The sequence below is a fragment of the Mixophyes fleayi genome, chromosome 3, assembly GCF_038048845.1.
Source record: "Mixophyes fleayi isolate aMixFle1 chromosome 3, aMixFle1.hap1, whole genome shotgun sequence".
In the NCBI taxonomy this organism is placed as follows: Eukaryota; Metazoa; Chordata; class Amphibia; order Anura; family Limnodynastidae; genus Mixophyes; species Mixophyes fleayi.
In genome coordinates this window covers 200,518,164-200,531,536 of record NC_134404.1, presented here as the reverse complement: position 1 = coordinate 200,531,536, position 13,373 = coordinate 200,518,164, and the positions used below count along the sequence as shown (strand labels likewise).

At 33.6% G+C, this 13,373-nt stretch overlaps 1 protein-coding gene across 1 annotated transcript; it reads right to left on the bottom strand.

Moving 5' to 3' along the window:
• Window positions 1-935: 935 nt before the first annotated feature.
• GJA1 (gap junction protein alpha 1) lies at window positions 936-9,652 on the bottom strand. Its single transcript, XM_075202999.1, has 2 exons — window positions 9,496-9,652; window positions 936-5,008 (listed from the first exon to the last, which is right to left on the bottom strand). The coding sequence occupies exon 2, from the start codon at window positions 4,990-4,992 to the stop codon at window positions 3,853-3,855; it is 1,140 nt and encodes a 379-aa protein (XP_075059100.1). The 5' UTR covers window positions 4,993-5,008; window positions 9,496-9,652; the 3' UTR covers window positions 936-3,852.
• Between the last annotated feature and the right edge of the window lie 3,721 nt (window positions 9,653-13,373).

The window sequence follows — 13,373 nt, the reverse complement described above, 5'->3', positions numbered from 1 at the left end:
CCTTTTCCTCTGCAAAGTGACTAAGCTGAGAGCCAACAGTATCCTCTTTCCTGAAGCTAGAAACAAGTACCTTACAACTTGTTCATTTGAACTGTGCTCAAAACTTATTAATACAATCAGTCTTTCTTCTCCTGCCTTCAGCTAATAGACAACCACTAACAAGTTGTATGTATCACATGCTTTTGGAGGCCTCAGTTCTTTTCATTATCTAACTTATTACTTGAATACATTCCCTAGCTCACATGACAAGTCCCCGTGGCATGTAGGCCTGCCCTCATTTACACAGTAACACAAGGGGATAGACCAAGGTCTGACACAATATTAGCACACTTGTCTTCTGAAATATAATGTTGTGAACATTATAACAAGATTATCAGATAAGGTTACTCTTTCCCATACATCAATAATAGTGGCATTCAGGCAAGTGTAAGATGAATATTGAATACAAACAGGTGCTCTGAACTTAGTCAAGTGAACCCTAAGAATTATGCTATAAAATATGGAGGATTTTAGGTGCCAGAAGTATATTTGCATCTAACCAAGAGGTCAGCTCTACACAATGTATTGTTTCCATTGATATACACCCTGTGTGGAAGTCAGCACCCATGCCTTCCATGTTTACTTGGAGCTGAGTAGCCTTTCCAGTGCTGGATTTGCACACATGCTCCACTGCCTCATGGAATCCTAGCTGTTGGTAGGACCATGTGGACAAGAAGATAATGAGGGAGGAGTGGAGTGTGAATGTTAAAGGAGCATTTTAAAAGGAGTGTTTGAACTTACAAATAACATCCACCCAAACATGGTGTTTCCAGGATAAATACATCATCTACATATTTATTTAGTATTAACCGGTTTTTAAAAAATGAGCATAAAACATATCGCAGGAGCATTTTTGTGATAGGCAGACCGAAAGAAAAACAACTCAATAACAACTATTACTAAAGTAGAACTTTATTGTCTAAATTAATCACTTTGGAAACCATTTGCTAATGAACCATGACTGCATACATGCAATAAAGCTTAAGATACAGTAGTTTATGGAAATATCAATTACAATTACTGTTGTAACTTTTTCTCTTTCATATTTTAGAAGTCATACGTACTACATGTGTCCTATCTGGATCTATTTTTGCTGGATGAAGATGATGGCGCTGTGAATAATAGGTAGAGATGTTTAATCCCTGATGCTCTAAATGTGTGCACTCAGCGAATTTAACATATGCAGTGTTTCAAATAAATTAGCTCTAGGTGTATTAATGAACAAGAGCATGTCCAGACACTCTTGCATTCTAAACATATCCCAAGTGCAAAAATTACAATGGTTGAAGCAACCAGATCATAATTCAATGTTCAAAATTAGTCTCTCCAGAGTATTGAATTCTAGTTTACAGTACATAATTACAACATAAGTAACAATCGTGGACTCTTTAAGAGGCAATGCATGACTTCCTCACCTCCCTTTCTAAATTTATCTCAGTATGTTAAATATTGCACAAGGCATTTCAGTGGTTCACATCCATGTCCACTCTAAGCTTGAAGAGCAAACATATGTTCAATGGCAAATGTTCATCAAGGCACCCATATCTTGTAGCACACATACAGTATTTTCAATATAGGTAAAAGCTAATATGGTAATCTTTTGTACTTATTAATAAATACTAAGAACAAAAAATCATCAACTGAATGTTCTAAAATGCCATAGTCATACCATACTGAGATAAGTTTAGTGGATTCTGGAAAGTGGTACATTTCCCTCTTAGTCAGCGCCCATGCAGCTATATTAAATCAGGTTCCAGCTCTAAGCATTTCTGGTAAGTTTCTCACATAGCAAACAAAAAAAAATATGCTTACAGTACTACATTTATACTATCATTCAAGCTTCTTTGATTACACCTTAAAAATTAATTAATTTATGCCATAAATTTATTTCTCTCGCTTAAAGAAAGACAAACAACAATATTAAAAAAACAAAAACATGCTGATCGATTGTGTCCAAAACAGAATGTGGTGTGGGTAAATGGAAAAAAATATAAACCTGGATAGCAACATTAAAAACAAGCAATGACTAAGTGGACAACACGGTTTTGTAACTACCATTGTCATACCATTGCCTCTTGTGTGAGATGTTACAAAACTTTATAAGGCATGAAACAATCTCTTACAGACTTATACACTCACATGGTAGAAACAACACAGCTATACTGTAGCCTATAGCAACCAGTTATATTTGATTATTCATACCTCCCAATATTCTAATATAACAAAATCAGACACAATAGGCCACATGTCTGGTACACCCAGCCACTGCTACATTTAACTAAAGTCTTAATCTAGACGGCTATACCCCCTTTTGCCAGCCAGACATCAGAACTATCTTGGGAAAATCAAGACTGCTAGGGGGCAGGGTCTTGTGGAAAAAAGAATGAAAGAAAAGTAATTATTGGTTGCAATGGGGCACAGTAAATAACCTCAACTTAGGGCAATATAAAGAAAGAAATGTAAAAAAACAAAATAGCTTTTAATATATATAATCTTGCTCTTAGTCTTCTAACGTACCTTATTTCCTACCTGCTCATATTTTGGCAGCTCATATTACAACTGCACATATTTGCAGTTTGCAGGCACTAGTTTATTGTCTCAGTTATGTTCATTGGTCACTGTCATTTTTAGAAAAATAGAAAAAGCAACAAAGGGAATGTAATATTAAAATATGATGAAGTGACATGAAATATGACTATGGAGTCTCACTAAAACTTATCTTGGAAACGCACTGCAGGATATACATCTGAAAACTAAAGCATTTTATGCTGAATAGTTTCCTTTTGTGCTACCGCAGTAAATGTAGTGGTGCCAATTCCATGAGTTAGGCTGGTCCTTTCTAAATGTTAAAACAAGTGTCACTACTTAATGAGTGAAAAAAAAAGCACTGGAAGTTAATGTTGACAATGCTTCGTGATATAAGAATGCACCAGAATAAATACAAAGGCAGATTGTAGCAATTATTTGTCTCGGTTATTGGATATTAATAAACAACGAATTTAAATCAATACATTCTAAATGTTATACTACTTGTTTGTAACGTCATGAAACAAGTGGCTTCACATTTAAGGAGATAAGGATCACGATAACTACATGTACATGGAAATTCCAACTACTTTCAATAACTTGTTCACAGTGATGGCTAAAACTAAAGTGTCGGCTGCAGGAAAAAATAAAATAGACAGAACATGTGAATCTTAAATTAAGAAAGACATCTGCCTAATTGTTTAAAAGTTATGCGAATTCCATATAGTGGTCATAAAGGTGGTATGCACTATGTATTTGTTCATGATACAATTCATTGGATATTTGGTTAATTTTGATCTACCTTCTTCTTGAAAATCATATTTAGAAAAAAAAAACTTCAGTCATTCATAAGGCACACTTTAGAAACTTTACCACTATATAAAAATAATGCTCATTACGGATCTAAGCATTGGCTGCTTTCTCCACAATTAGCTAAAATCTGTTCCAGACAATCAAACTATTATTTATTTAGTTCACAAGAAATCCCTCTTCTCAATCTAAGTAGTATGGTACTCACCACTCAGTAAAATAATGCAACGAACCACATAAACATTTTTACTCTCTGTGTAGTCTGTTGAAATTCAATGTTGCATACATGTTTTCAAAAAAATGTATGTTACTCTATTTTTCTGAGTAGGATAGCAAAGGATGCAGCCAACTACTTAAACATCAATGTGTACCTCCCACAACACAACATGAAAAAGTACTTTACAAAAGTCTTTCAGTTTGTTAAATCTCTCCATTGAGACTGTGAAGTACCTCCTTCTGCTAACATAGAAAAGTAAGCTAGATCTCCAGGTCATCTGGTCTGGGTCTGCTGCTTGCATGGCTGCTAGCTCTGCTTGATGGTCTGTGTTCTAATATACCGAGAGGCTGCATTTCATGGCCAGGTGGCATTTTCTTGCCATTCTGAGGGTCTTCAGAATAATCAAATGGCTGTGCATGGGAATTAGAAATGGTGCTTCCAGCTTGACCCATCCTGTTCTGTTCTGCACTATAATTAGCCCAGTTTTGTTCACTAGCTTGCTTGTTGTAATTACGGCAGGAAGAAGGATTTGTGTCTGCAGTAACTAGCTTGTAACCTGGTGGTGACATAGGTGCAGTTGGAGAAGAACATCCATTAAAATAAGCATATTTAGGGGAGCCACAGTCCTTAGCCGGATTAACAGGATCACTTGTGGTGGAATATGGGTCTTTTTTTCCTTTAATGCCATCCTTGATACTTTTGAATGTAACATAGAACAATTCAATAATATTCAGTGCTAGTGAAACCAAAGACACCACCAACATAAACCAAATAAAAATGGTTTTCTCAGTGGGACGGGAAAGGAAACAGTCAACTTGATGTGGGCATGGTGGCCTTATACAGGTGTAGATAGCATTTAGACTGAACCCATACATGTACCACTGGATCACAAGAAAACCAATTTCAAAAAATGATTTGAATAAAATGCTGATCACATAGGTACGAAGTAAACCACCACGCATTTTGACCTTTCCATGTTCTTCAATGCCATATTTGAATTTCTTTATTTCGATTTGCTTAAGGTGCATGTCCACATTGCCTCCATCATTTTGGACAATTTTAAGTTCTTCTTCTTTCCTGTTCAGTTTCTCTTCTTTGCGCATCAAGTAAAACACATGAGCCAAATATAAGAGTGTGGGTGTAGAGACGAATATAATTTGAAGTACCCAAAAACGTACGTGAGAGATTGGGAATGACTTGTCATAGCAGACATTTTCACAACCAGGCTGCTGAGTGTTGCAACGGAATGCTGACTGTTCATCCCCCCATGCTGACTCCACCGCTGTTCCTAATAACAGGATGCGAAAAATGAACAGGACTGACAACCACACTTTTCCTCCAGCAGTGGAATAGGCCTGCACCTTGTCAAGGAGTCTTCCTAAGGCACTCCAGTCACCCATTCTTAAAAACTGTTACCTAAAACAAAAAATACATTGTTAATTTGTAATTTAAATTTGCAGTAAATTGGCAGGTCCAAATGTAACATAAATAATATGATTGTTACATTTAATGTTTCAATCCATTCATAACTTTCAAAAACATCTGGCAGATAATATTAAGTTCATTATATTGGGTAAAACAATGAGAAAAGCTTATTGTCCAATATACATATATATATATATATATATATATATATATATATATATATATATATATTGCTGCAAAGTATATGAGTCGGCAAATCAGTAATGTGAAAACAGAGATTAAGTGAATGCTGAAATTATTAAAGGTATCTTTGGATTATTGCCAATAATTTGAGCTTTTTTTTAAGGTCTTGTAACCCAGGAGATCAGCAGCAGGAATAAAATGTTTATGTGGCACTTTAGGTTGTGTGGACTATGAATATTAACCCTATTTGAATCCAGGTTTCCATACAACTACTATCTATATACATTAACTTAATAAGAAACGTATACAGCAGCTCCATATGTATGTTGCCTGTGTGAAACATGACCTTTTAGCACCTGACATTCATTTGAACCATTTTTCCATGTTCAAAAGTTTATGTCTAACACAATTCCTTCACTCACATGTATGTCCCTGTTTTAATTATTTATTTCAAGAAATGAAAGATATTAATATTACAAAAGGAAAATGTCCTCACTGACTCCTTATTGTAATTTTCTTTAGCTAGGGACTCTAGAGTTTTTTTACTCCCTTTATATTATTAGTCAAGTGGCTTGGATTAGGAGACTTGTGTAATTTAAGCTTTCCTGCAATAAGTTGATAACACTTGTCAAGAACCTGAGGATGGTTCAATTTTCCATTTCACTAGACAGACCATTTGCTTGATAGCTTTAATATATATGTATAATAAAAGGGAGAGTTTCTGTTTTGCGGGATTTGTATTGATAGTCTATTTTTAACTTTTTAAATGTGAGTCATTTGAGCCGTGATTGCCAAGTTAACATCATACTGCGTCAGAGAACGTTCACAGGCATAAATAAACCCATAATCAATATGTAGACAACCATGAGTGGGGAGCGCAGAACATTTACTTAATGACAATATTGATACTGAAACAAATAAGAAATGGCATCACAAAATTGTTTGTGTACCACCATACATACTATTATATAATATATAACATACACTTAAATATTACTTCCTGTTACAGGAATATTCATTAGTTATTTAGAAAATGATTTCAAATTTGTGATGTACTCTTGAAAGATTGATGATAAAATAACAAGCTGTGATGAAAGCCTAGCATTTAAAAATGGTAAATTAATAATTTATTTGGACTAAATGAAAAAAACTAAAACAAAATGATCTCTCAACATGCTCTATCAATATTGTATGCAACAAAATAAAAATAATCACTACCTTCAATACATGTGAATTAAAATTTTTCACCACGGAAAAGTAAATTTTTCATTTTGATACTTAGTACTGCTTAATTTTAAAGCTTTGTAAGCAGTAGAAGATCTTTAATATGGAAAACTGTTTTTTTCCATAATATAATACCCCTAATAAGTAATGCAATATACAGTATAATGAGCATATGTGTCTATGATATTAGACATCTTGCTGTGATATTACTTCAAATGGAAATACTGTGCAAAACCAACTATGATAGATAGATAGATAGATAGATAGATAGATAGATAGATAGATAGATAGATCAGTTAATAGACGGATATGAGGTAGATCAGTAAATAGATAAATGAGATAGATTAATAAATAGATAGACATAAAACAGATAGATAGATAGATAGATAGATCGATCAGTTAATAGATGGATATGAGATAGATCAGTAAATAGATAAATGAGATAGATTAGTAAATAGATAGATATTAGATAGATAGATAGATAGATAGATAGATAGATAGATAGATAGATAGAAAGATCAGTAAATAGAGAGATATGAACTAGATCAGTAGATAGATAGATAGATAGAAAGATAGATAGATCGATCAGTTAATAGACGGATATGAGATAGATCAGTAAATAGATAAATGAGATAGATTAATAAATAGATAGATATGAGATAGATAGATAGATAGATAGATAGATAGATCAGTTAATAGACGGATATGAGATAGATCAGTAAATAGATAAATGAGATAGATTAATAAATAGATAGACATGAGACAGATAGATAGATAGATAGATAGATAGATAGATAGATCGATCAGTTAATAGACGGATATGAGATAGATCAGTAAATAGATAAATGAGATAGATTAATAAATAGATAGACATGAGACAGATAGATAGATAGATAGATAGATAGATCGATCAGTTAATAGACGGATATGAGATAGATCAGTAAATAGATAAATGAGATAGATTAATAAATAGATAGAAATGAGATAGATAGATAGATAGATAGATAGATAGATAGATAGATCAGTAAATAGAGAGATATGAACTAGATCAGTAGATAGATAGATAGATCGGTCCATCAGTTAATAGACGGATATGAGATAGATCAGTAAATAGATAAATGAGATAGATTAATAAATAGATAGATATGAGATAGATAGATAAATAGATATTGTCATGTACAATATAGTTTTGGGTAAAGTATTACATTTTTGGAGAACCAACAACTTTACACTTTAGAATTTCCAACAGTTATTCTTGCTTAAATGAAATTGTCTGCATTTTTAAAAATTCTCTAATTTCACAGTCTACACCACCTACTGCATTAGCATTGCTAAGTTATTACTGAAACACAGGGGTTCTATGGAAAATGGCCAATATGTAGATTTCAAAATTTCTGGGGAAAACATAGCAAAGTCTAGAGGTTTCAGTAGTTGAAAAACAAAGTATGCTAAACAGATGTTATAATGGCAAAGTACACCAAGAGTTCTGATTTGTAAATGCAAACCAGGGGGAGTACAGTTTGCAGCCTGCTCTCTCTCATTACTAACCCAGGAGAGCAGAGAAATGCGGGCATGACAGCCTCTGCACAATAGGTTTAATAACTGCAAAATCTTACTCAGCAGGATTACGAACAATTAGTGCCTGAACTCATAAGTATGAAAATTCCAAGTCATGCAAATTCTCACTTCAGGCAGCAATAAATCTGGATCAAATTTTCCTTAGCAAAAAGCTTCTGCAGAACAAAAAATAACTTCTGTTTTTAGTCTAGTTTTGAAGCTGGTAGTATCTAATACTTGGCATCCAGTGCAGGCAAAATTCACAGTGCATGTTAAGTAGAAGCCTGACTGTGACATTGATTTGTAGCAAGAAAGCCGGCTGCATTTCCTGGGTAAGCTCTATGTGACTTCCCCTAGGAGTTAGTTGATTAAAAACTCAACTAACAATATAACTTTAGGGGTTACGTTTCCTAAGGAGAAAAAAAGGATTAAAAAAACTGGCTCCAAAATCACTAAGAGCAAAAATATGCCTAAATTACATTTTCCCATTTCCCTTACCTTTTGTTATATGCAGTATTGGGGTATTTAAAATATGTATTGAGACCTAGCAATTACTGCTACCTATTAATAGTATATACATTTTTCTCAACTAAATTAGTAAAACCAATTAAATAAAATGTGATTATATGACATCATCACATAGTCTGCGCAGGCAGCAAATTATAACTTGAAAGCGAATAGTTCATTGCTAGTATAATGCAACAAAGCAAATCTTAATTGGCTATGCAGGGTATGGTACATTCCCATGTATAGTAGGCTGGAATATATAGGAAAAGTATACTGTTAAAAGGAAGAAAAAATCCAACTAAAAACTGGAAATAAACTCGTCTCGTGTTGTTTCACTGAAAAATAGGCTACTGGCACTTAGGTTATATAATAATCTCTTATTGTTATTTTTTTCATTTTTTATTCCAGCACCAGCAGTAGTTGGCACATTATTCTAATGTGGTTGGTGATGGATCACAGACTCCAAAACGTCCAAGAAATGAATCCAAGGGGCAAACAGAATGCCTTTAATAAAGCTATAGAGATATTTATTATTGAGTGTTATAAAAGTGACACTACAGACATTTGCTGCTTTCACATATGTATATGAACATGGCAAAGTTCATTAAAGATGTATATGTACATTCAAAACATTATGACGTGTTTCAAGTATAAGTTTTAACACATGTAAAGATCGATTTTCATCTGCAGTGGTACCAGTAATAAGAGAAGACAGACACATTCCTTTGATCCCAACTATTGACTGACACTTTTTTCCAATGTATTACACTCCATAAATACTTAGATTACATTGTAAATAGTTGTCAGTAACACAAGTAACACCTTGGTATACTATATACATCATTACCATGTAAACATTTAAAAAAGTGTTTGCTGAAGAAGTTCTTCTCTACTAGATAAAAGTATTGACAAAGGAGAAATTCCCCCCCCCTCCCAGAAATATATACAAAAATACATAAAAACTAAATGACAGAAGCCAAAACAAAGAAAAGTCAACTGCACAATACCTTTCAGATCCAAACTGGTGAAAACAAAGTCCAAGGAGTTCTTGGAAAGTAAAATGAGCAAGTGACAGCGTGTCTTTTTAAAGTTTAAAAGCCTGCTGCTCACTGCAGATTTCCTCCTACAGAAGTTGTTGAACTTTTTTTTTTTGCAGCTTAGGCACTCCATCAAGGCTTTTAAAAAGTTTGCAATCCTCAACTCCGCCTTCAGGGTGTATAGTGGTGAGCAAAGAAGGGAGGAGAAAGGGGAGAAGAAATGGTTAGGTCAAAAACAGCAATAAGTGAAGTAAAGAGGATGAAGAAAGAGTTTAGGAAGTTTAATTAGAAACGTGATATAGACAAACACTCGTCTCTGCAGCCATTTGTATAATTTACTTTTTAGTTCAAAGATAATTAAATGTTATTTTACTGTTTACTTTAATATATCTAGAAAAAATGTTTAACTACTGAATTTTAGTATGTACTTTTGGAGATTTTTTTTAAATAAACTCTGTAGCTTTAATGCCATATGTCATACTAAAAAGCATATTTACATATGCATAAACCTTATACTGGATTTGTGTTTTAATAATAGTACATTATACCAACTATACAGTATCATTTTCAGCTGGTTCACTTCACATTGTTAAAATGCTGTGTTAGTAAAATTGATTTATTTACTGAACATCAATTTGAAGCCCCACTTAAAGATACTGTATCCTTTAGCTCTAACCTCAGGGATCGGTCAGGCATTCCTATGCACAAACCAAATGTCGTAATGTACACAGTCATAAATTACTGCACCCTAATGATGGTCATATTATTGTACAAGTTGGGTAGCTCCCTGTATAATGAAATGTAATTTGTTCCCTTTTTCAGAAGTGTTAAAATTAGTGGTAATTTTTTATCTGTTTCATCTATTTCGGGCACCTCTAATAAAAAGATTTATATGATGTTATATCATTTTTAAATGATGTGTATGTAACTGCTAATAGAAACTTAGGCTAATTACATCCACATTCCTGGTTCAGTTTATATAGACTGACAACAAAAGATTTTCACCAGACCAATGTCTATTGTTTATGTCTTTGGGTATGTGCTGCTGTTTAGGGTGTGAATACTTTGACAACTCTCCTTGTTTCCAAGCATGGAGCAATTAGACAAATTTTGGTTGAAAACAATTAATTATAAAGTTACAGTGACAGGGTATTGCCTATGTTGTCATTTCAAACAAATCCAAAAAGTTGCCTTATGAATTTCTCTGTTATTGTTCTCATGCCCATTTAAAAGATAGAACTTTGTTTTTATATTTTTTCCATAAACTGTGATATCCAAATAGTGTAAATTTTCACAATGAGATTTTGGGTTTGTTACTGGAACAGTTTTCTCTTGGGCTCCATTGTGGAGATCAGTATCACATCAATGCTAAGTGAATATTTCTCCCACAAAAGATAATAACAATGTTTATATTGTTTGTAAATCCCGCTATTAGGCCTGGATTAAACAAGAGAGAGAGAGAGAGAGAGAGTGACAGAGAATGATGCAATGAGAATTTCCCTTCAAATCTGTTACTCTTTGTGGAAAATTAGCCAATTGTCTGCTAAACTAAATGAATGTGAGTTTATCAGGTCCAGAATTTTCCAGGCATTTCTAACCATTTTTATTTCTCTTTGTCTCATGGACATAATCAGAAAATATTACATTATAATGCAGTTATTACAGAATATTTTTTTTATTTTCTATGAAGGTACTACCATGTTTTACTTGCCCAAATTCTCCAATTGTTTTAATATATGTGCACAATTCCTTATCTCTACTATAAATCTTATTCAACTGTGAGAGTCCCACACAATACAGTAAATTGGGATGTGGTTTACTTGCAAGGGGTGGGTAATTCCTCATTATGAGTGGGGTATGATATCATTGGGGTTGTTGCCAGAGAGCAAGAAAAAAGGTAATAGACACAGTTCCTAATGATTGTTCACAGTGTGATCAGCAGGATAGCATAAAGCTACATTTAGCACATGCAGTTTCCTGTATTAGACATAATTAAGCAAATAAGCACATGTCCTTAGTGTTCTTTTAATGTAAAATGGTTCTACATATAACTGAACCTACACTATTATTAAAAGTAAAAAAAAACTACATTTTCTGCCCTCAAACAGTGATATGCAGGGAGATCTTAATAAGGCAAGTTCTTGGTGCACAAATATCCATTAGCCACCCAAAGCTCGTATCTTTAAAACCTAACACAAGCTGGCAGTTAGTGGTAAGAGTGATAGAGTTTGAGGCTATACTAGTCCAGGAGATACAAGATCTTAGAGCAAACGGGTAAAATGGAGACAGCTCCAGCTGTAGAACACCAAATGAAACCGACATTTAAAAATCCTCTCACCTAATATCTGTGATCAGTATCACTAACAGAGCCTCATTAAAAAATCTGTTGCATTGAATGTGAAATACACTTTACATCTGGTTCAATAAAAGCTTTTCGAGGCATTAGGGGCTGGCTGGGCTGGGGGTCAGGGGGGCATCTGTCCTGCAGGAAGGTCCCAAAGTGGGCTACCTTGGGCTGGGTCTCTGGGCCACCTGCATTTTTTTTTTTTAAAATCGGCTGTTGAGTTAGGCATTGTTCCACGGGCTAAAAATTGCCAGCCCTCCCCTGCAAGGTGTGGTCTTCAATATTTGAACAATGAAATACTGTATACACAGTAGTAACATAAATGCTGTGACCCATTTTATTATAAGGAGGGTGATAAGTAAATTATACATATTTCCCTGATATTTCTATTGAACAAATTATGTCAGAGTAGAATCCTTTGCAGGTTCTCTAGAGAGGTGGGGCCATATAGATGGTTGCATGTGACAAGTGAGACACTACTCCTGCAGACCCTATTAATGTTACTTGAAGTCAAAATACCATACATGTAACTGTCATGGTGGCTCTATAATTACGACAGTCTAATTAAACCATTACCATACTGTACTATGCCACTCATCATATCTTAATTTGTCAAAAAAAAGTAGGTATCATCTTTAACAAGCTATTTATTTTTACAAAATGTTGTTGCATTACTTAATTGCCCAGATATTATTATTATTATTATTATTATTATTATTATTATTATCATTATCAACATTTATTTACATATCACCAGCACACACAACAGCCTTTACTACTATAAAAAGGATATAACAAGCACATATACTTATACAGAAACCAGCTACAAAATATTTAATAATTCAATTTGACATATGATAAACGATTCATTCTCAGGAAATATCTGTCAAAACAGGGACACTTTTGGATATTCATCAAAAAGCCTCTGGTACGTTTTAGTATTTAGACTTGTGAAACTTCAGGACTAATAATAGGCACCGTTAGGTTGTATGTAATTTTTCGAAAAGAGTATGACATTAGCCTCATCTAAACTAAGATAGAATGCAAGGCAAATTCTAAAGATGTAGATTTCATCCAGGTCTTTACCCCCCTTTCTAGATCTATTCATCATTATTTCACAAGTAAAGACAACTACTTGGTGGTCTTACAGAGTAGTGTTACCATGGCTAATATCAAATGTTTAAAACTTTTGTAAATGCTATTATTAACTTTTTTTTTCAAGTTTCCATATAATCCTTTTAGTACATGTTTTAAATTCCAGGAATTATAATTATATATAAGACATTTTCAAGAATATTCTATATTGCATATTCAACAAAGTAATATAGTGCAACACAATACCATATCATGTCTTTATTATATAATGTGTTTAATGGAAAGCTTAAACTACAAAATTAATTGATTAAGTCCACGCTGTATAACTGTCATCTTTAAGAGCAGCTAAACAGCAAAGATAAAATGATATCAAGCAAGTCATAGCCATAATATAATAAAAATATATAAG